The 23485-nt window shown below is 38.1% G+C and overlaps 2 protein-coding genes and 2 long non-coding RNA genes across 5 annotated transcripts; 1 reads left to right on the forward strand and 3 right to left on the reverse strand.

Annotated features, from left to right (window-relative positions):
- Positions 1–6447: 6447 nt before the first annotated feature.
- On the reverse strand, positions 6448–7161 carry LOC112194630 (RING-H2 finger protein ATL43). The gene has a single exon (XM_024334845.1). The coding sequence runs from the start codon at positions 7159–7161 to the stop codon at positions 6448–6450; it is 714 nt and encodes a 237-aa protein (XP_024190613.1).
- A 5416-nt stretch (positions 7162–12577) lies between these two features.
- Positions 12578–16965, reverse strand: LOC112192744. Of its 2 annotated transcripts, none has more exons than XM_040516546.1 (5): positions 16612–16965; positions 13460–16192; positions 13245–13363; positions 12894–13142; positions 12578–12771 (listed from the first exon to the last, which is right to left on the reverse strand). In XM_040516546.1, exons 2-5 carry the CDS (start codon positions 15939–15941, stop codon positions 12625–12627), a joined length of 2997 nt encoding a protein of 998 aa, XP_040372480.1. In that variant the 5' UTR covers positions 15942–16192; positions 16612–16965; the 3' UTR covers positions 12578–12624. The 2 variants fall into 2 exon arrangements, with proteins under 2 accessions (XP_040372480.1, XP_040372479.1); XM_040516545.1 differs by having other exon boundaries at positions 16575–16965.
- Positions 16966–19174: 2209 nt separating this feature from the next.
- Positions 19175–21086, forward strand: LOC112192751. The gene is made up of 3 exons (XR_005808390.1): positions 19175–19420; positions 19503–19595; positions 20720–21086. It is a non-coding gene; the product is annotated as an uncharacterized LOC112192751 (long non-coding RNA).
- A 257-nt stretch (positions 21087–21343) lies between these two features.
- Positions 21344–22539, reverse strand: LOC121052198. Its single transcript, XR_005808391.1, has 3 exons — positions 22402–22539; positions 22269–22324; positions 21344–21719 (listed from the first exon to the last, which is right to left on the reverse strand). It is a non-coding gene; the product is annotated as an uncharacterized LOC121052198 (long non-coding RNA).
- Positions 22540–23485: the final 946 nt, after the last annotated feature.

A 23485-nucleotide genomic window follows, 5' to 3' on the forward strand; every position in this document is an offset into this window, starting at 1 on the left:
GTATAAATATCAGCCACTTGCTTTTCCATCTTAATAGGGCACTTAAATCTAGGCTTTGGATTGATGTCAATGTGATTTGAAACCAACTCCTCATGTCGTTTGTGTAAAGAACCCCAATTAAACAGAACCATGAAGTCCACTAGAGAATTTTGATCATAAACATAATCCTTAAAAAAGGAATGCGCACTTTCTGCTCGTTGACTACTTGACATGCCAACTGAGAAAACATGGTTCATATAGGCAGGCATCCATCTAAATCAAATTTCATAAATTGATTGCAGCCAGTTATGTCCACTTAATCCACTTTTTGCAAGAACTGATCTCTATTTGAAGTCAAACTCATCTCCATTCTCAGATGAGTAAATGTAATTTCTGTAGTCGTCATAATGATCTCTGTATTGATTGCAACAAACTTCTTTCAAAACTTTCTGAAGATATGCCAGCTATATATCTGTGAAATGTGTCTGGGAGGACTTCAGAAATAGACTACTGTATCAGCCCCTAGCGATGCTGTGGGTTTCTTTTCCTTTTGAATTTTGGACGCAATAAAGTTGTTAGTTTAGTAACTATTTGGTCTGCAAAATCATTTCAACAATATTATTGCAGCAGCTTAAATATAATCATATAGTCCACATGTTTTTCTTCAAGTAGTTTTCATAGGTAGAAGAAAAGACTAAACCTATAGTCTATAGATGAATAGTTGATCCCTCTTATCTCAATATGCAACTTGCTTTAGCTTATATTGGAAAACCTACTACATACCACTGAGAAATATAGTTTTTCTTCATTTTGTGTCACCATCAACGGAAGTTGGAACCTTTCTAAGTCTTCTCCTTTCATGCTCACACAAACAATTCCGGTTTCGTGCTTGACAATAAAAGTCATAGTGAAAATACCAGATAGAACGAGATGTATGTATATATATATATATATGTATAACGACAGAAACTGCTTTGTAATTAAGTATCACACACAAAGATAACACAGCACTTGTTAACACATTGTAAACCTCTCCACTGAGGAAACCTCACTTTGTGGCTTTTAACGTAGCCAACACGAGAAATAAATCCACTATGAATCAATAAGTTTACAGTATACAAGTAGTGATGTTTAACACAATCACATTCACTAGCAACACAGTTAACTTGATTTATAATTGATTTAACTTTTATCAACCAAGTATCACAGCCAAGATGAGCCGATCTTCCAATCTTCCTTCGTATCAATGACTCACTGATCTCAAGACTGATGTATGCAAATGACATAGTAGGCATGGAAAATGGATAACAATCAGAGAGAGTTTTTGCAGAAAACTTTGTGAAAACTATGCACCACAAAGAGAACAATACCTTAGATCACCAAAAACTCTAACCAAGAAGAATAGTTTCAAAGACCTTTATAGGGGAACAGATTCCCCCTTAATCAAATCCCTTTACGCAAGGAATGAAATAAGGAAAGTTAGTTGAACAAAATCTTGCACGCAATCAATCATGATCTTTTATCTGATATGAAGTTTAAAAACATTTTAATGCAAATCTGATTTCGAAATCATTTTAATCAATCATATGCAAATTAATATGGAAATACAAATTACCTTTGCCCTAAAATCAGTGAGTGTTGATATCTGCTTTCTGATATGATCTTCAAGGACTGTCGGAATAGAATGAGAAACATACTCTCCTAAACCTTTTGAACCTCAGCTCTCCTAGCATCCTTGGGAAAACGTGTGTTAAATGGAAACAACCTAATATACTTACACATAGCTTCTCGTGTTGCAAAGGATGCTGCCATCATAAGATCTCCCTCGTTTTCTCGATCTTCATCGTCTACAACAATTATTATTTGCAACATTTTTTTTAATTAACCAGCTGTTACATTGTTCACTCCCAAAAGTAATGCATGAATAGAGAGTAATATTTCCATCAAAAGCTAAGAATTTAACTCAAAAGATGACAAACCTTGCCTTGATGAATATCTTCAATGGCTTCCGCAATAGAAGAAAATCCTTGAATAGGATAATCTAGATCATATCTATCATTATCAGGAGAGAAACCGGTACTAAGAGGGGCCATATCAACTGCAAGTGTTTCAAACTCAAATGTGTCAGGTTGTGCTTCAACTCCATTAGGGTGAGACAAGAGATCCTCTTATCTAGATATCAAAATTGTTGTTGCCTGAAAATCACCCCTCAAATTAAAGCACAACTTCTGAGTCAAACTCAGTGCAACAAAGTCAGATATGCACCCATTTACCTTGACCAAAGTCCCAAAATGTAGATCATTGTTCCTTCTGAAAGTAAGAAAGCGTTAGTCATGGATATAACAATTGAAGAAGACTTTCATTTCAAATTTGAGCAAATATCATAACCAACAAAGCAAAACAAAATACATTACGTATGTACTCTCATATAGCATATTAATTCAGATATATTAACCGTAGATTAGAAGTTAGGTTGCTGATACCTACAGAGTAAAAAGGATAGCTAATTCATGCATACATATCATCCTTCACCTTCACTAATCTAACAACCATTTCAAGAACCTATAATGTCAACATCATAAACAAATTCAAATCACTGTTCTAAGTTTTTCTAACATTGATAAAATATTGCAAATGAAAAACCAAAAAAGAACATTGTTTTGCTCATCTTTTTCTAGACCAGAGGAAATGAACAAAGAGAGATTCAAAGATAAACAATACAAAACTTAAAAGTGGATTCAAGCTATTCAAAGCATACAAAAAATTGACTCAAATGAGATATAGCTAAACATCCACATGCAAGATAATATTTGGAATCATGAAAAAAATCTGAATTCATAAGACAAAAGAACACTTTTTGAGAACTAACTTTAGTAAGTGTACTCCAAAACCCGACCTCCTGACCTCAAACTTTTATAGCGGTATATTTCTCTACAAAATTAGCATAATCATTCTCAGGATAAAGAGGTGAAAGCAAGGAGTCAGCAAGCTTCTCACTGCTCATAGACCACAGGACCCAAGTCCTCTTTCCATACTTGATAATTCCAGCAACACACACTGGTATAACTAACAATAGATGGTAAGTGCTAGCTGTCCATATCAAGATATAAAAAGCTACTCCATCATGGACCACTAAGCCTAGTAAGTGCCTTAACCAAAGTTCATTGTCCTCCATCAAGTAGGCAGTAAAGGTATATGGACCACCGAGGTGCACCAGAAGAACTAGAGCCCAAGAAGCCATGATCAGATTGTTGGGATGGTTGTAGTTTTGTTGATCATCATTTCCTTGGAAGTTGGAAATCAATCCTAGAGCAACAGTAGCAACCCAATTTGCTAATAGGTCATCCTTGTGGCAATTTTATCCAGTTTCTGGCAATGTACTTGCTTCGATATCCAAAGACAATTAGCATAATTTGTAAGCTTAGTCTGGTCATAACCAATACTGGGACGTCCCATTTGTTCAATAGTCTCACCGCACTTGCTAGAAATATTTGCAGCATATCTTTCAGATCTTGTATGAATATTTAATAGGCAGCTAGCAACTGAAATATAGATTGTTAGAAAAAAAAAAGTGAATTTGAGAGGATGATGAAAGGAAAAACATAAAATTTTTAAAGGAAAACTATAGCATTTGCAGGCTTTTTTATATGTGTATTATTCGTTCTAAGGCAAAAGCCAATTAGCAGTATAGAAACTCACCAATTCAGCTATCATACTTTGACAGTACACTGACAACTATAGAATGGTATTAAAAAAATACATGCAACAGAGAATAACAAATCTAGTAGTGCCAACATTTTTACAAAAGCAAACACACAAATTAAAGATGATCTCACCCTTACTCGTAGTAGCATCATGCTGATCATACATAAAATTAAACTAAAATGCACCCAATACTTTAAGTTATGCTCAAGAAGTATCAATTGATTAGTCTTTTTGTGGCATTCTAATTATTTTCTTCTGCAATCCAATTTATATATTGACAAAGAACAAAGATCTTAGAAAAGTAAAGTTTTCCTTGGGAACCAAGGTCTTGAAGGAAAATAGAATTGCACTATAAATCAGTATAGGTGAAAAAAAAAACCCTGGATTACTGAGTATCAGCAAAAAGTGGAAAAAAGCAAGAACAAAAGTGAAGAGATTTCTTTTGTTACTTGTGCTAAATATACAAAAGGTACCAAGCATGGAGTGTTTAATTTCTTTTCTTGCACCGTTGTTCATCATTTTCCTCGTTCACCTTTCCACTGTCCCATTGAAGTTATAGTCTCATTACTTTCTTTGATTTGCTTTAGTTAGATAAACACACAAAATTTTTGATCCTATGAATATTATTGGTCTTTCAATCCAAACATTGACAAAGATCAATCAATTAGCACAAACAAATCACATAAACAATGTTCATACTCACAGTACTTCATTTCATACCATATAAACAAATTGGGTGTGTAATACCCAAGAATAGATATGGTGAGCATGGAGACAGAGAAACAATCAAAAAAAAAAAATCTAGGTCTCTGAAGTCTGAATAGTAAAACATTATTGATGAATAAAAATTAGAGCGGCTGAGGAATCCTTGTGCAGTTGCCAACTGCAGTAAAACCACACAAAACAGAAATTAGACAAAAGGAAACCTGAATTTACCCGCAAAGCATTATCTTGGCTGCGAAAGCAACAAAAAATGATCAGCAAACCTTACCCAAATCCGTGAGACAAAAATCCTCAAATCTACAGGCTCGACCATGCAGACTATCCGCGCTCTCTCTATCTCTCTATTAAACAGGTACTCTTCACCCCCTCTCTCTATCAGCATATCGATCAACTACCAATACACATGGGTCAAAGCAGTGGCTGGGTCCATGGAAAACAAACAAAAGAACAGGTGTCCCATGGTGAGCACAGCAGCTAGGGGCAAGAAAATAAAATGCCATAGAAAAGATGGGGCAAAATCAAAAGTACAGTATTCCTAAGCAATGTGCGTTGGTAGCTTGTCTAGGGAATGGAAGTAAATCTTATACATTGTAAACCCTTCACTCCCATCTCCATTCAAATCGAAACTTAAACCCAAATTACCTTCATTCACATCCTAATATACAAATACACAAAATTTACAAACAAAAAACTCATTCAAAGCCACAATTTTAGACAACTGAAAAAAAACCCAAATCAAACATATATCTCTTCTTCTGTTGAAAGCTTTCTCCCAAACTCTATCAAAATCCTAACAGCAACCTTTTCCAAAACAAACTGAAACCCTCCTCCAAAAATCAACCAAAATCTTGGATCTCTCATCTTCTTTTTCCTACCCCAATGATCTACAATCAAAATCGAAAATCTTACATCAAATCCATAAATCAAAATCAGAAATTTTATATCAAATCTAGCATAGAAACTTGATAAACCAACCTTTCCTATTTGTTTTCAACCCAACCTTTGTAGCTAAGAGCTTTATGCATGCACCTGATACTATGAATCAATGAAGACGGATATCTGCGTTTTTTTTTTTTTTGGAAACTACGTCCAAACTGCACTGGATGACTGCGTTCAAGAGAAGCTTCCCGAACAGATTAGAAACCCAGGCAAAATGGCGAGCCGGCCAAAAAGGCAAAACACATACTCTCAATCGAATCAGAAAATTATAGATCAGGCTCATTCTGGTGTAGTTGCCTTTACAGTAGCCTTGGAGATCATAAATCCCTTTTGAATTTTTCGGCTACGGGATTAAAGCATGTTACCCAAATTTCTCACCATAATCAATAAGTTCAAATCAAACTTGGTGTGTAGCTTTTAGCTAAAACAATCGATGTTCATTAAATGTGCTCGGTATGCATACTGAAATATAAATACTATAGACAATAATAAAAAAAAATAAGGCATGAAAGAAAATAATGAGCAGACCCACTTCACTTTTTTTATTGTAGTTGATTTGTTGCTCAAAATAGTCACCTACAAATCTGGAAGAAGAATGAATCAGAACAAATTAGATATTAAAATAAAAGGGAAGAAGAATGAATCAGAATAAATTGAACATAAAAAAGAAAGGGTTAAATACTTGTTACTCCTCAAACTTTTCCCCGAAAAACAGTTTAGTCCCTCGCCTTTGAAATTAAACTGGATAGTCCTTATTCTCTCTAATTCTCGCACAACAAGTCCACAACAGGCCAAAAATGACTTTTATACCCTCACTTCCTCTTTTTATTATTTTTCTCTATTTTTTTTAATTTTTCTCTCCTTTTTTTCCTTTTTTATTTTCATTCTCTCTCTCTCTCTCTCTCTCTCTCTCTCTCTCTCTCTCTCTCTCCCAAGTTCGTATCGAACTGGGTTCATCTTCATCCACATCCCAGAGAACTGCGTCTCCTGCGTTTTCATGTACCTGACTCCGCCTGAGATTTACAACCTGTCCAGGTTCAACCGGGCGTTCCGCGGCGCGGCGTCATTGGATGCGGTTTGGGAATCAAAGCTGCCCCCTAATTACCATGATCTGCTTAATTTGCTGCCTCCCGAGAGGTACCAGAACCTGTCAAAGAAGGACATCTTTGTTCCTGCCTCTGACGTGTCAGTCCGTTCTCGCTTATGATCATCTCGGAGCGAAGGTAGAGAAGATCGGACTGTTGTACGTCGCTCCATCGTTGGTGGAACCCACCATCGCCGGTATTGCTTGATCTGGGGGAGGAGACGATGATTCTTTGCTCCAGCCTCGTTTTGTCGTGGCTTAAAAGGAGGCTGTCTTTTCTCGGACGTTCTTGGCTTCCGGCGGCGGCCACGGGTTCGATTTTTTTCTGGAACCAGATCCAGCTGTCGAGGGACCTCCGGGTCGACCCGGCAGCGGCAGAGCAGGCAGGTCGAGTGGGCGTCGAGCCACTTGTCAACGCACTCCACGTGGAAGGGGTGCTTGCATTTCGAGAGGAGGCGGAGGACCTCGGTGGGCTCGATTCGGGTGAGGCAGACTGTGCATTCGAGGCCGTCCTTGTGTTCCCTGAGCGACCTGAACTGGAAAACCGGGAGGGAATCGACGATGACCTGGTCGATTCCTGAGTTTTTACGGAGACCCACCCCGCCGGGAGATCTGGAGTCAGTGGTTCCTCCTATGACGACGAAGCTGCCGCGCTTGCAGTGCTTGGCGTAGAGGAGGAGAAGAAACATGAAGGAGAACAGAGTCATCAGAACTCCGACCATTATGGCCATGCTGGCCCAAAATGACTTGGGCCGAGAGAGAGAGAGAGAGAGAGAGAGAGAGAGAGAGAGAGAGAGAGAGAGAGAGAGAGAGAGAGAGAGAGAGAGAGAGAGAGAGAATGAAAATAAAAAAGGAAAAAAAGGAGAGAAAAATAAAAAAAAAATAGAGAAAAATAATAAAAAGAGGAAGTGAGGGTATAATAGTCATTTTGGGCCTGTCGTGGACTTGTTGTGCGAGAATTAGAGAGAATAAGGACTATCCAGTTTAATTTCAAAGGCGAGGGACTAAACTGTTTTTCGGGGAAAAGTTTGAGGAGTAACAAGTATTTAACCCAAAAAGAAACATTCATAAGATAGAATGCAAAATCAAACAAATATCTGATTCTATTATCTAAGTATCAAAGTGAATGTATAAAGTTTATGAAAGTTAATAAAAATCTAACGAAAGCAGGTTGTTACCGGTGGAGTTGGAGGGCAGCCACTTATAACTTGCAAGAATGATGATCAGTAACCATTAGAGAATCCAAAACATGATTTTAAATTTAGTGTAGTGCATGGAACATTAATGATCTTATCTCTCTCCATGTCTGTTAATAGGAATCAATAGCTACAACCTAGAGAAGCATACAAAGAAATAAAGCAGCAATGAAGCTGCAACTGAAAATCAAAACACTTGCATCTATTATAAAAATCAAAACACTCCAAAGTTTCAAAAATTAAGTTACAAAAAGAATCATCATGATAGGAGCAAAAAGTGTGACGATATTATTGAATATGTGCCCCATTTTAGCCTTGTTTGTCCCTTAGTTTAGTGTTTTGAGTCATTAATTCATTTTGAGAGACTTGTTGAGTGTTTGGAGTGAAATTGCCGGAAAAAGTAAAATTCATGAAAAATCCTAGCTAGATCAGGATTCCTCACTGTCGACTGTTTTTGCGGTCTTTACATTTTAATTCCCTTTATTTTCTCTAGAAAATTCTGATATTCTCCTGCTTGTTGTAGGAAACATGCTTGGTGGAACTCTTGGAAACAGCAATGATGGAGTCATAAAATAAAGCATTAAGATATTTGACCAAGCAATGAAGAAGGGAAATAAAGGAGAAAGATGTTTTCAGTTAGGAAATAAAGGAGAAAGACGTTTCAATTGGGGAATAAAGGAGAAAGACGTTTTCAGTTGAGGAATAAAAGAAAAAGATGTTTCAACTGGAAAATAAATAAGAGAAAGATGTTTCAGCTTAGCAATTAAAGGAATTGCCCCATTATGAGAGGAGTTAAGGCCTTAAAGGAGATGTTTCAGTTGGAAAATTAAAGGAATTATGATGCAATCTCATCCGTCCAATGATGAAGGGTATGATCAACAAAAGCCAACCAATGCTCCCCTATAAATAGGCAACGTCCAGAACAGAATTAGCATCACTTCCCAGGTAAGATAATTCATTGCCTATCACTTCCTAGCCAAGATAATTCATTGCCTATCACTTCCTAGCCAAAAACTTTTCCGAGACTCTGCCCAATTCACTTCTTAAACTTTCATCACCTACAAGACCGTGACACCATCCATCCATCAATCTACAAAGCTCTTAGGCGCTGAGTCAAGGATGCTCCACCACCATAGCAGAGACAAGTTCATCACCGTGTTTCTAAGCCACTGAGGAAAGCTTCAAAGTGTAACTATGACTCTATTTACAATTTTTGTTTCGGTTTTGTGTGTATGGATTTGCGAGTTGTGTAATTGGAGACATGACTTTTTCAGAATATTTTTATTAATATTTTTGAGATTTTTAGTTTATTATTGAGTTAATTTTGAGAATTCTTTTATGATGCATGTTACAATCTTGTGCCCTTTTACGTGTTTAGGTAATTTTCAGAGTTAGGTTCATAAGTTTGCATGCTAGAATAACGGTGAGAGTTCTTGTGTGTTTTCTTAATTTGCCAAGAGTAATTGTTATTTGTTAAGGCGCTAAGTTAAACAAGTAGCAATTAGTTCTAATGAGTGGTAAAAACTATGTTCAATGGTTAAACGATTATGGAAATTACGTGTTAAATTCTATGTCTAATGGTTAATTTACACGTGTGAGTTGATTCGAGGGTTAGATAATACTACTAGTTAAGAGAATTACGCTGAGTGTTTTCGAAAATTAGTAGTATTAGGTTTGGTAAGGACTTTTCCGATCCAAGCCTACATTAGAATGAATCAGATAAGTGGATTGATCCGCTGAGGCTTTTCATTTGAGCTCTTATCTAGGCATTAAAGATGGGCACATTTTTGTAGCATGTTGAAATGAATTTTCTGTTTTTACACTTAGTAATTTCCGAGTGGTATTGGTCTAGGTTAGGGAAGTCGATCATTGTATATAGTTTTATTTGTTTCGTTTTTATTTTAAGTAGATTAGGATCCAAAATTGAAAACCCCCAATTTTATTCTTTTATTTGTTAATTGACCTTTTTGTGTAGGTGTACCCTACAATCCCCGGACTGAACGATCCCTACTTATCCTATACTGACAACTACATTTTGCAAGGTTAAATTGTGAGGCTATTTTAGCCGCAACACATCACATATCTGATTTTGACATTTCACAAACAGGTCATGTGCATTGCTTATTTGTAAAGCCTAGATGTGCTCAATTAAACTAATGGTTTTCCTCAATCAACATTTTATTAGAAGAGGCATGTTCTAAGAATATATTTACAGGTAGAATCATCACATATATCACTTTAACATTTTCACAAACAAGTTATGAATCAAATCAAGGATTTCCCTACTACAATGAATCAAAGCATCACTCAAACTGTGGCCAACTCTTGAGATGCATAACGTTTCACATAGGGTGCAAAGAACATGATATAAAGTGCCATTATCAAATACACATAAAGCAGGATAAAATGATATTTAAGTTGGCTGATGCGCTACAGTTCCTTTCATTAATGAAACTTCTCTATTGGTGAAAGGAGTTGTATGGATATTACACAAAAAGAGTCACCAGACAAACAAGATAATATGGAATTGTTTCCAGAAAAAGCAGTCACTACACCAAAAAACGAAACAGACGACACTTTTTGCACAACGAAAAAAAAAATAGTGTTGTGTGATGAAGGAAAGTGCATCAGACAACATGTTTACTAGACTTACGTTGTATAAGGTGGTTAAAATTTTGAAGTTTTTATCTAGAAGGTCATTGCACAACGGTTACAAGAATAATCTGTTGTGTGAATAAAAAAAAAAGTTGCGGCAAATTTCCCTCCTAGATGGAATCAAATTTGGCTCCAAATTGTACCCTAGATGCCACTAAATTGTACAACAGTTTAGTTACTTGTGTTGTAGGAGTATACTTGCAAATCATCATACAATGGTTTTTAATGTGCCGTTGTGCAAATGAGTGGCAAAATTTGGAGAAGTCTCCAAAATGGCATTCATTCCCTCCCAAAATGCGCAAATTCGGCTTCAATGTTTGTCATGCTTGCAAGTTCCTACAATATAGTGAACTATTTCTGTTGTGTGAATGAGAAATGCCTAGCTTAAGCGCCAAAATTGAAATTTTGATTGCATAGGCGGGAAATTTTCATCTTTCGTTCTCTTAGCTATTAGCAATTCAGACAACGTAAATGTATCTATACGTTGTCTGAGTAATAAGGGGAAAAAAAAAAGTTGATGCTAAATGCCTCAGACAACTTGAGGGCACACCTACTCTCCCAGACCGTAAGGAAACCTTTCTCTCTCTGAAAACAACCCACCGCCCAGTTCTCCTTCTTCCTCGATCTTTTATCTGGATCCTTAGCTTGAGAGTGGGGGGGGGGGCCATAGATCTAGCTTTCTTTTCTGTTTTTGTTGGTTTTATTTTCCGTCTTGCTTTTCTTTCAACTGGTTTCTCCATGTCTGCTGTCTTTGGTGGCTTTGTAGTTCGGAGTTCGTCTCCGTTCTGGTCTTGCCCTGGTTTCTGTGTTTCCGATTTCACACTTCCCGATTCAATGGTTTCCATCCTTTTCATCTCCCTCTGTTCTGCTTGGTTTGGTTCATCGGTTCTTCAGAGCCACTCTCTAAGTGGGATTTTCTCACTATCGCACGGGGTGATGCAACAAGATTCTGTGTACCTTCGGGTGCCTATCTCTTCGATTTCACCTTCATCCTGTTTTTCCGGACTTCTTTCATCTGGTTTATCCAGTTGTTGTGTCTTTGGTTCTTTTGGCAGACGAGGTTCTTGATGCAGATGAGGGTTCAATTCTGGTGATTTCTGGAGGTTTGAAGGCTGGTTTCATGGAATTTGGCATAGGTCTTGCTCGACCCATTGTCCTGAAATGCTCCTGTCGCTATTTGCTTTACGTTGGGTTCACGTTGGGTTCGATTTTGGGGGGTTTTCCATTATGCTGAAAAGGGGTTTGAGTTGGGTTCGAGTTGAAGGAGGAGGAAAGGGGTTTCACGGGTTTAGGGATTGTTGCTCAATTCCTTTCGATTGGTGAGTTAAATTTGAGATTTCATTGCTCTTATTCATTGTCTTTGTTCATTGTCATCGGGGGTCCCAAAATGATATGTTCTATTTTGATCTTAACAGCACCAAGAGCAACCTTGTTGGCTCTCACCTAGTCGAATCTGCTCACTAATCGGTACCCGTTTCCTTCTCTTTCTCTATGTGTTTCGGTTTGTTTAAATTACAGATATGCGGTTGATTTTCAAGGGTATTGAGCTTGTTTATTTGCTGGATTTCAGACGAATAAGAAGATGGAAAGGAGACTTGGGGGTATAATTAATTGCTCTAAATCATGGTACTTTTCAATTCCAGTATGATTTTATTTTCTAGGCTTTCTGTCTGGTTATGCTTATCTAAGAACATTGGTTGGAATCCATTGCTCGATGATGATTCAATTTGTTTTAAGGGAAAAAAATATAAACAGTACTCCAACTATGGCTCATTCTAAATTTTCATACCCAACTTTTTGAAACTATCACAATGGTACCTCAAATAGCCAGCCCGACCCAACATTCGTACCCGCCGTCCATGACGGCGTTAAATCGTATGCCACGTGGCGTATTTGTAGGGGTAAATTCGACCAAGTTGTATTTGGCGCCAACTTGGTCTATACAACTCCGTAACAGAGCAATTTCCCGCCAAAAAAACAAATTATTCTTTGTTTCAAAGATTTCCCTAGTTTTTTCTAGCACACCAAATCAACCATACAGAAAGAGGCAATACCAAAAGAGGCATTTTTGGCAATTTTTGCAGGAACTCATTGAAACCCAGATCAATTGAACATGGTAAATTAGAACGGGCTACAAAATAAACCTGCATTAAGTCTCAAACATTTTTCGCTACAACATCCATACTGTTACATCAAAATGCTTAGAAGAAGCAATAACTAAGGCATTTTTTCTCAACATCAAAAGAAAATGCCAAAATAACAGTAGGCTATTCAACTAGAACAAGTTCTGGACACATAAAAAACACATGTTAATGCAGGCTATAGTGATCAATTGCCCTTGACTCAATACTTCCATGAGGGCCTTGTTGAATCCGTCCCAGAGTTTGTGGCTGAAGTAGAACCTTCTGCAAGCTTCTTTCCTGGTTTGATCCTTCTTGCTGGTGACTTGAATCTCCTGCTTGAGAATACAGGATTGGAGGAACCTTGTGGCTGTAGATTATAAAGAAAACAGCATTTCCACAACCGTTACATAACCATTCACTAAACCAATAAAAACTAAAGCTTTTTACCATTCACTTGTCCAACAAATCTGGAAAAAAAAAAAACCATACCTGTGGTTGATGAACAATATTGGTTGAAGTCTGTGACTGCATTCCAATGACAACATCCACATCAATTGTGACATTCTGACTTAAATTATCAGAAATGAGTTGTGGTTGCTGATGAATGACTTGGGGCACCTCTGCATTATCTGGAACTTGAACATTTTCATGTTCAGGCTGTTGCTGCACATTTGCACCATCTTCTGGTGGCAGAACATTTGCACCATCTTCTGTAGGCAGCTCATTTTCAGCATTCTCCTGAGGCATATAATTTTCACATTCATTCTCTTAGCTCCTATTAGTCCATAAAATCAGTTACATAATTGTCGAAAAAGAAGTTTCCGAATGCATATTTTAAACCTGATTTCTCCTCAAACAGGTCCTAACATTGTGTCCTTTTTTATGGCATCTCCCACACTTGACCTGCGAATAAAAACTCCTTGAGAGCTTTTCAGTACCAGCAGCTGGTGGTTCTTCTCCTGCATAAATATGTCGGGTTAAAGTAACAGCAATTATCATAAAGTTTTGACAAAAAAAAAAAGACTATGAAGGTGTAATTAGGATTCAATGTTTACCTGGCTCTTTGTTTCTTTTCAGTTTGGGCCTTCCAGGTTGTGCCCTATATAAGGGTGCTGCAATAGGCCTGTGGATGATCTCCCATTCACTGATACCAGCAATGGGGTTGATTACTTGCTCATAAGCCTCAAGGTATTTCTCCATCCTATAGTGATCATCTACAAACTCATCTGGTGACCAGCCCTTTGAATAAATGGCTGCAATGGCATGACCACAAGGGAGTCCACTGACATCCCATCTTCTACAACTGCAGCTCTTCTTGTCCAATTGCACTGAGTGCTGAGTAATGACACCAGATGCACAACCAACTCCTCTTCCCTGAATTTCAAACCTCATCTCACTTGATTGAAGAGCCCTGTATTCATGGCTCCACTCAGCATTCTTCTTCAACAACTTTTCAACCCTAGGTCCAACCCTACACTTCCAATTATGCCCTGAGTTTCTCCTGTTACATACTCTAACCATTGCACTTGTCCTGATATCCTCCAAACACCCCAGAATAGGCTTCTTCCTAGCTTGCAGCAAACTCTTATTAAATGACTCACTGTGGTTGTTAAGAAGTATGTCACACTTGAATGTATCCTTAAAGTGTGACTTAGACCAATGTTTTGCTGGTCTATCCATGCACCAGCCCCATGCCCCAACAGAAGATTTCTTCAGCTCTTCCATTGCATGCTCATACTGCCTCATTGTACATGCTCTTGCAACAGCCCATAATTTTTGTTTCAGCTCCAAACCACCAAAGCCATCACCTTTGAAATTATTGTGGAGGTGTCGAACACAATGTCTGTGTTCAGAGAATGGGAACAGGTCCTTGATAGCTTGCTCTAGACCTTTCTGTTTATCAGAAATGAAAGCATAATGCACACTGTGGTATATTTGAAGATCCACTCTCAGTAACTCCAAAAACCATGTCCAGCTATCTCTACATTCAGACTCCACTATTGCCCAAGCAATGGGATAAATTCCATTATTCCCATCAATACCTACAGCTGTCAGCAAGTGCCCCTTGTGAACACCCTTAAGGTGACACCCATCCAGCCCTATGATTGGCCTACAACCTGCCCTCCAACCAATCTTCAAAGGCTCTAAGCAGATATAAATCCTCTTAAACCGTGTCAGATCTTCATCTAGCTCTGTTTGAATCCATACAGAGGTACCCGGGTTTTTCTTTTTCAATTCATGTGCATAGCTCTCAAGCAGATTATACTGATCCTCATGACTCCCTTGAGCTAACTTAACTGCCCTCCTCTTAGCTCTATAAGCCATTTGATACCCTATATCCATTCCAAAATCTTTTCCAACTGCATTCTGGACCCCTTCCCTAGTCCAATTGGGATCATTCATGAAAAAATTAGCATACTCATCAGCAATAAAGGGAGCATGACAGTGATACACCTTTCCCTCTACACTTGAGCACTTGTGCACTGGTCTGAAGGTCTTGATCTGAATGTTTGGGTTCTCTTTATCTGGAGTAGATGCATAAACTGTGAATGGACACCCTGGACTTGTAATACATACCACCTTTACCTTATGCCTTGTATTCTTCTGAAACCTCAGTTCCTTCTTTGTAAGAACTGCATGCTTCCTCATGGCTTTCTTGAACACTGTGGAGCTAGGAAAGATCATACCTAGCTCAAATGTAGGATTCTTCATGTCAGCAAACTGATTGAACTCCTTCCAATTAGAAAACCTCTTCTTACCCTTCACAGGAAACATCCCAATATCCTCCCCACTTTCATCTGAAGAACCATGCAGACTGGGAAAGCCATCAGAAGCAGTCCCATCCTCATCCGAGATTGTTCCATTGAATCCAATTTCTTCCCATTCCTCGACATTGCTAGGATCACCATCAACATGCGTATGAAACTCCACCTCATCATCTGCATCATCCAACTCAAAATCACTGTCTACAATCCCCTCATAATTTGGATCGTCTGAATCATCACTGTCATCACTTTCAGAATAAGTCACTGGTCGGGAACACCCCTCACCACTGCTCCTAGTCGAATACCTCCTCTTCAAGTCCTTCTTTGGCCTGCCCCGCTTCTTCTTTGGACTTTCCACCTCTTGCTCAACAACTTTCTCCTTCCCTTTATCACCCTTATTCCGTGAAGTGGAAGCATGCCTACAAGGTGGGCCTCTTCTTTGTCTTTCCTGTGGGCCAAGCCCATTATGCCTATTTCCAACTGGCTGGGTCTGTGGCACAAGTATCACCTCTTCTGGCATATACTCATCTTCAGAAGTCACCTGGGCCTCCTGTTGAACATCTTCAGCTTTTTGAGCATCCTCTTCCACATCTTCTGGTGCATCATCTTCCAACCACAAGTCATCAATGGCATGTCCAACGTAGGACAAATGATCAATTTCATCATCATAGTGATCTAACTCCCAATCTTGCAAATACATTCTTCCAACTGAGCAAACAATGTATACATGAATTAACTTCCCAACCTTAGGTATGAACTGGACCATGTCCATACAGTCTGCATCAGTCACTATTGGCAAATAACCAGTCCCACTTTCGCTTCCTGGTATCCTAAACCAGTAAGCAATTGGCCCTCCTAAATATCCCAGATCATGTGCCCAGTAATTGAATCCTGTAACAGATAATTTGTCTTTATCTACCCCATCAACATACACTGTTTCCCCTCCTTTGTAAGCCTTATTCACTCCATTCCTTGAATAAAACCGGCCTCCATGATGTATACACACAGTGAATAATTCATCACCTACATTGCAGCAATAATAAATGTCACTAACAACATATACAGAAAACACATGGGCCAAAAGACATTGAATCAACAATTTCCATTCTCAATGTCAGCAAACTAAAAGGACAATTTTTACCAGGAAAAAAAAACAACTATCAAAACATACCAGAACCATAATACCAAAAAATGGCATCGACACTATCCAGAAGCAACCAAACCCTCCCTCACAGAGGAAGGACTTATTTCCAACAAAACAACCAACAAAAAACCAACGACAGGACACAAAAACAACCCTGGAAAAAGCCCAAAAAACACGAAAACACCATGGACACAAAAACACGAACGCCACCACGCCCTCACGAACAAAAAACAACCATGGAAAAGCCAACAAAAAACCAACCATGGACACAAAAACACGAACGCCACCACGCCCTCACCACGCGTCAAAATAGTGCCACCCTGAAAACCTCCGTCGCAGCACCACCATGACACGCCGCAAGACCCCCCTGCACCATGCTAAAGACCCCCAGCAGATCCAACACAGAGATCGAGCCAGATCCCAACGGGATCGGAACCGCCACCACCAGATCCAAACATCCACAGCCCAACACGCAGGGGCACAGGCGTAAGAAGCCACCTCCAGATCCCCGAGAACCGCCGATGCACCACCGCGATCGACACCCACGAACTGAGATGGCCGATCGAGATCGATCAGCCAAAATAGGCACAACATCCCAGCCACCTACCCAGAGCTACGCCGCAACCTTGGCACCCCTCCACAGTTTAGCAACAACCCCCCCCCCCCTCCTGGACCGGACAGCAGAGACAGAGGATCTGTCGGCGTTCGGCCGAGAGAGAAAGCACTCCGGATTTCCTTCCTTCTTTTTTCCCTCTCGCGCATGGGGCGCGTTCAATATTTTTTAGGTACTTGGAAAACTAGCCCCCATCTAACCCTAAAGCAAACCAAGCATTAAGGGAGCAGGGAGCATTAACTGGGTTTCAGTTTCTATTTTTAATCATTCTTTATGTTTTTAAATATTATCCTCCCCACATAATGAACACACTTCCAGATTGGAAACAAATTTAATAACAACACCAACCCAGTAACCCCAAATTTAATTGGATCTCAACCAACTCAAAGCCTAACCCTCTTTATTAAAAAACCAAAGTGCCGACAAATATAATCCCTAAAATGGACAACTCCAAAAGGCATAAACAAACAATATTTGTGGACCACAAACTCTAAAAGACAAACAAAGGCATCGAAAGGAATAATTTCTTACCTCCATATACGTGTGGCTCACCATCCAGCCTAAAATAGCGCCAATAATTGGCCATAGTCAACGAATCTGTCATTTTGGAATCAAAACGGTTTGACTGAGGTTGCTTTTCACTTGGATTCTCAGATTTTCACCTAGATTCTTTGAGCTTTCACTATCTCACACAGACCGCAGCTGTGGAGAGAGAGTAAAGTGAGAGTAAAAAACGGCGTCCCTCAGCTTTAATACCGAAGAATAGGGCTTCGGTAAGTAAATGACCGAACTACCCCATCAAATACACCACGTGGCATACGTGTTAACTCCGTCATGGACGGCAGGTACGTATATTGAGTCGTGCTAGCTATTTGGGGTACCATTGTGATAGTTTCGGAAAGTTAGGTATGAAAATTTAGAATGGGTCATAGTTGGAGTACTGTTTATATTTTTTTCCCTTGTTTTAACCACACCAAAGTGAGACTTGGGGGTTGCGTTTTTCCTTCTCCAGAATTAAGACACTGATCAAAATCAGTGCTTCATGTGCTTTTCATTAGCAATGCCTTTCTTTTCTAAAAGTAGAGGTTGATAGTTTTATGTCCCTCTTATTTTAGAGGAGAGAAGAAGGCTTTGCCAAGCATTTGAAGCTTATGAATTGGGTGGCGTGTTGATGTCTTGGTTTGTCTTCACAAGTGGGGTTATGTGCAGCAGGGGAAACAATAACGCCATACATTACTATAACTACGGTTTGAGAAAGGAATTTGCTTTAGATTTGCATTTAAGGTCAACTTATGTTCATGTGTAGGAACTAAATGTAATTCAATGGAACTTATTATACTCATCTTATCTATTTGTATGTCTTATGGTTTCTGATGGCCATAGACATAATTTGTTGTATTGACCATATATAAAATGTCTTTGCTGGACTCTCTAAATCAAGGTCAATGGTGCTAGAGAATGATCAATTAGTATAGCTTGGGTATAAATGTATGATAGAATGGGGTACTTTATTTAAGAGATGCTCTGACTTGTTTAATTTTATCAAATATATGTGCAGTAAAGGTACTTGTGAATAGCAAAGAAGCTTGTGATCATGGGCGAAAGGTGGGAGGCTGCATTATATTTTTTTTCTTTTGAGGTAGTCGTGTTATTTTTTTTCTTTTGATTTACTAGCATTTGTACATAGTTGCTTAGAAATCTAGAACTCTGCCTTGCTTATATGTTTTTCATTGCAAAGGAGACTTGGGGATGCATTTTCACTCTATTAAGTACTTGCAAGAAATATGTTCCTGCTTTCTAAAATCAAATGGTTTCTGCATAAACAGAGAATTATAGCAGTTTCAAGGAAACCAAAGACTTTTAAATTGGATGACAATTCAATTTGAAGCTATTTCTCTGTCCTTGCTAGGTTTAACATGAAAAGAATATTACTTTGTCAAAGCTGATGGTGTGCTTAAATTCAAAGCTATTTCAGATCTTCTTCTCTGTGTTTCTGCTCTGTGCATCCTCTCCTCTGCTGTGTTTTTTTTTTCTTCCTCCTCCGTTGGGAGATGGGCACATAGCATTATATTTCTTTGCACCAAAACCAACTTGCAAAAACAATTAATATTGCTGGACATTGCTTTTGTTGTTGTCTTCCACTTCAAAAGATCAATTAATTATCATGCCATATTTTTATTGCTTTGATTGCCACCACCGAAGAAAGCACACATCCACCACTGATAATGTTTTTGGTGAAGAATTGCCGTAATAAAAAGAATGCCTGATTTTCTCTTAAGATGAACAACTTAGGCTTCAGACTATTTACCTGGAATTTATTATCTTGTAGGAAGAGCTCAGAGCTCGTAATCTTTTCTATGCTCTTTGGGTGCCTAATCTATTCATGAAAAGGGTTGGAAATAATGAAAAGTGGTCACTCTTTTGTCCTAATAGTGTCCAGGTCTGGGAGATTGGTAGGATGAAAGCTTCGAACAGCTTTGCACTCGTTATGAGAGTGAGTAATACCAGGCTCGATATTAACATTCAACATCTTTTTGTTATGAATACCTTTATATTTATTCTTGATTGCTGCACAGGGTAAGGCCAAAAGAGTTGTATCTTCCCAACAACGTTGGTATGAGGTTTTGAAATCCCAGATTGAAACAGGAACTCCATACATGCTTTTTAAGGTGATTTCTTAATAAAAAAAATGACTTCTTCATCTATGTGCTTTTTATTTCTATAGTATTTTGATTGTGTAATCATTGTCTTCTTAATTAGATTACTTGCAATAAGAAAAACAATCAGCAAAATCTGGAACCATTAAATGCTCAAACTTGTTAATGGAAGCTTTTTGTTTATGTATTTTTTATTGAGTGGTTTTTGGTAAATGTGTACAGAAATGGATTGGAGAATCTTGCCTCAATTCTCTTTTAGTAGTGGCTTCCCATGTCTGTATCTTAGAAGTAATGCCACGATAGGAAATTTAAATATTTGACTCAGCCCAATGTTTTCTATCCCAATTTTGTGCATTGAAATGACATTTTTAAGTTTCAATTTTGCAAACAACAGAGTAAGAAAAAAGAATGACAGTATGGTTTATGTCAAAAGGTATGGTAACTTTCTGTTCTATTGTTGTTCTAAGCTATAGTTCTCCTTCTGTGACGGGTCTGTGATGCTTTGGTTAATCCTCTCTTTAGGTCCCTCTAAGTTTATGAAACTTGGTAGTGATTTAGAGTCTTGGAACATTTGCACACTCAATTTTCAGCAGATAAACGATGATTATAGTCATGGTTTGCTGCTTCCATGACTTCTTCACTTTTCTCATGTAACAGGACTTTGATTTCTTGCTTTTGTAGTTGAATAGCCATGCTTACGATTCTAGCTGTGTTCATGGTTTATGATGTGAGGTTTAGTTACCTGAGTTTTTGTAATGGCCAATGCTTGATGAGTTTAGTACTTTAGTGCTTTTATCAGATTAATTTGGTCCTGTTTGAGTGTGTCCAGTGCAATAATAAGTCCGACTTGTTGAGTGAAATTTCAAATATTGAACTCTTTGGTTCTGGAAAATGTGGAGGTTTTAGGAATTAGGAACCAGAAAATGATTCCACCAGAAGATGATAATTAATTGAGATGTGATTTTTGCTTGAGAGTTGTTCTGTTTCTAAATGCTATATCTGCCTTTATGATTTATGATATATAACTGCATGAATCATGTTCATTTCACAATCTCAGTTTATGCAAAAGTCTTGCTGATTTTGTATGATTTCCTTGCCAAAGTATCTTCATTTTTTCTTTCATTGATGGCTTGCAGATCATGTTGTTCAAGTAAAGGACGGTGCATGTAGTTGATGCTGGATAAAGACAGGTGGGGAACTAGATTTGATTCCATGGCTAAACAAATCAAAATTTAACTCACCAAGAATCGCTTCAACTTTATAGGTTTGACACCATGGCTGCACAGACTAAGTTCCGGGAATAGTGGGAAGACAAGAGTTTGTATCAATATGTAGGCTGTAGAAACCAAGTTACTGCACACACTATGTGGCATGTTTAATTTGGAACAACGTAGTTGTATCAGCTTTTGATGCCCCAAGTAGATGGCCATGCATTTGAATACTTTTCTTCAATTAATGGTTGCTTGGATGATTGGGAAATGCTCCCTTTTAACATTTGACATATATGGAATGGGTTTGATTACTCATTTGAACATTTGCAATGTGTTTTCTTTCCAATTGATCAATGTTCATTAGGTAAAATGGAGCTATATATGCACAAAATATAGCAAATGAAAATGATTGTACAACAGTTTTATAGTGTGGCAATCCAACGTTGTCTGAATACAAAAATTGGGTCATTCACTCGATGCACTCTTTACATATCACACAATGGTTGTAAAAAAATTATGTCTTCTGATTTTACAATCACACAACGATAATAACTTAATTATGTTGTCCAAGACCAATTCACACAACAACCATAGTGTACAACTGAAGTGTGACGGCATATCAGACGACGGTGAAATGAAAAAAATATTGTCTGACAAGGGTTTCCAACAACAGCTTGGAACAAATTCTGTTGTATGAAAGATGCACGCCATGTTGCGTGGCAGCTATGCTTGGCATCTGTCGAGAGATGACACAACGCTGATAACAAAAATATGTCGTGTGTTTGTATATCATACAACGGTGCACCACCGTTGTGCAAAATTTAATCAGACAACGCTCCGATACACAACGGTGAGCCTCCAAATCACACAACGAAAAAAACCCGTCGTCTGTTTCTTTTTTGGTGTAGTGAGTACTTCGAAGCAGCTAAAAATAAAAGATTAGATTGAAGACTCAATAAATCATCTGAGAGTTTAATGGACAACAAAAGGTGCAATTAAAACGATGTTAAAGGAAAAATTAGAGCTCAGAAGAACTGAGCAAGCACAAAACAAAGACGACGACTTCCTAGACATCAAAAGGAAGCAGCCAAAAATAAATCTTTCCAAACATATTGGCAAGCTTAAATGAATCCTGAAGAGTGAACAACTATCATATTTCTAAACCTAGCCTTACTACTATACACCCTTTCTGAATGTAAAGAACAGTAAACAAAATTGAAATTAAATTTATGATTCAAAGCTAATGCTCGTAGTATAACTTTGGCCAACCGATGGGATTCCCATGAACAAAAATATACTTAAACACCGAGAAGAACAATATAGACTCCTTCTGCAATTGATTTCTCTATCTTCTGAGAAAGGAAACATTCAGAAAAGGTGTATAGCAGTAAGGAAGCATGCAAACACAAGAAACCAAAAAACTCAAAGGAAAAAAAATTGGGAGACTTGCGATTATGGAAAGAAAAAAAATTACCGATTTTGACTTCTCGTCCCCCTCTTCCTTTTCTCTCAGATATCTACCTTCTTCCCCTGTCAATTTCATATATTGCCAATCAGATGACTCCAGCTCTTCCAATTATGGAAACAAATGAAATTGAATTACCAACCTTATCAAACTGCGAAGAATTTCAAGCTCCTTTATTCATGTTCTTCTTTCTTCTCTCTTTCTCTCAATGTTCAATTTCAGTCTTTTGGGCAAAACAGAGCTTCACACACCTTAACCGCTCTCCCCACAGCGGTCGTTTGGTGGATAAAAGAGAAGAAGATACACAGAAAACGAAAACACGGCGCCATATAAATCCTACAAGTGGGCTGTGCAATTCTTTCAAACACATAAGGGCAAAGTCGTCACTACACTATTCATAAAGATGGTTACTGTTCATAAGGAGTTGCATCTTTAGAAGAAAGATTTTTTTCATGGCTGGATCTTGATCAGTAATAATCATTTTAGGAGCGCCACCAGGCATGGCATTTAAAATTCTTTCAACAACCACACAAATAAATATGTAGTTTCGTCACTTAAGAATGTAGCTCCAAACATCATTGTCTGACCATGGTTATTTATCCCCATCACTGGTGCAAAAATCAAACTTACCGATTGGTTTGGTATGTAGTGTCAAAGATAATGACATCACCATAAAACTTATACGATTGTCTCGAACTTGCATCGGCCCAAAAACAATGGGTAATCTTATTTTCAGCATCTGCCTTTATTGTGAAACAAAAGCCGGAACTTTTTTCTTACTCTAGTAGAAAATAGTCATGCAACATTTCTCTGTTATGCTCTTTTGACTCCTTACGTTTATCCCTTTCAAGATTGTACAAATCTTGTTGTGTACAACCAATGTACTGAAATCCTCCTGCATGCACTCCAAGAATGTCAAATTGCTGGGTATGTGGGTATGCTTACCATGGATAGTTGTTGCCATAATGATCTCTGAGTTCTAGTAAGCCGACGATTAGACTTTAGCAAGTGGCGCTTTTTGGACTTGTCATAGGATAAGTGTGACATTCATCAAATATATTAACTACAAATCCAACAAATTAATTTTACTCTCACAACTATCATTCTTACCTTATAGTCCTCTCTTACTACACCACGAATCCTTTTCTCATTACCAATCAATTCACTCGGACTATTTCCTTGTCTATTGCAAAAAAACTCTTTCCTTATAAACTCATTAGTCACTC

This window comes from Rosa chinensis, chromosome 3, assembly GCF_002994745.2.
Source record: "Rosa chinensis cultivar Old Blush chromosome 3, RchiOBHm-V2, whole genome shotgun sequence".
In the NCBI taxonomy this organism is placed as follows: domain Eukaryota; kingdom Viridiplantae; phylum Streptophyta; class Magnoliopsida; order Rosales; family Rosaceae; genus Rosa; species Rosa chinensis.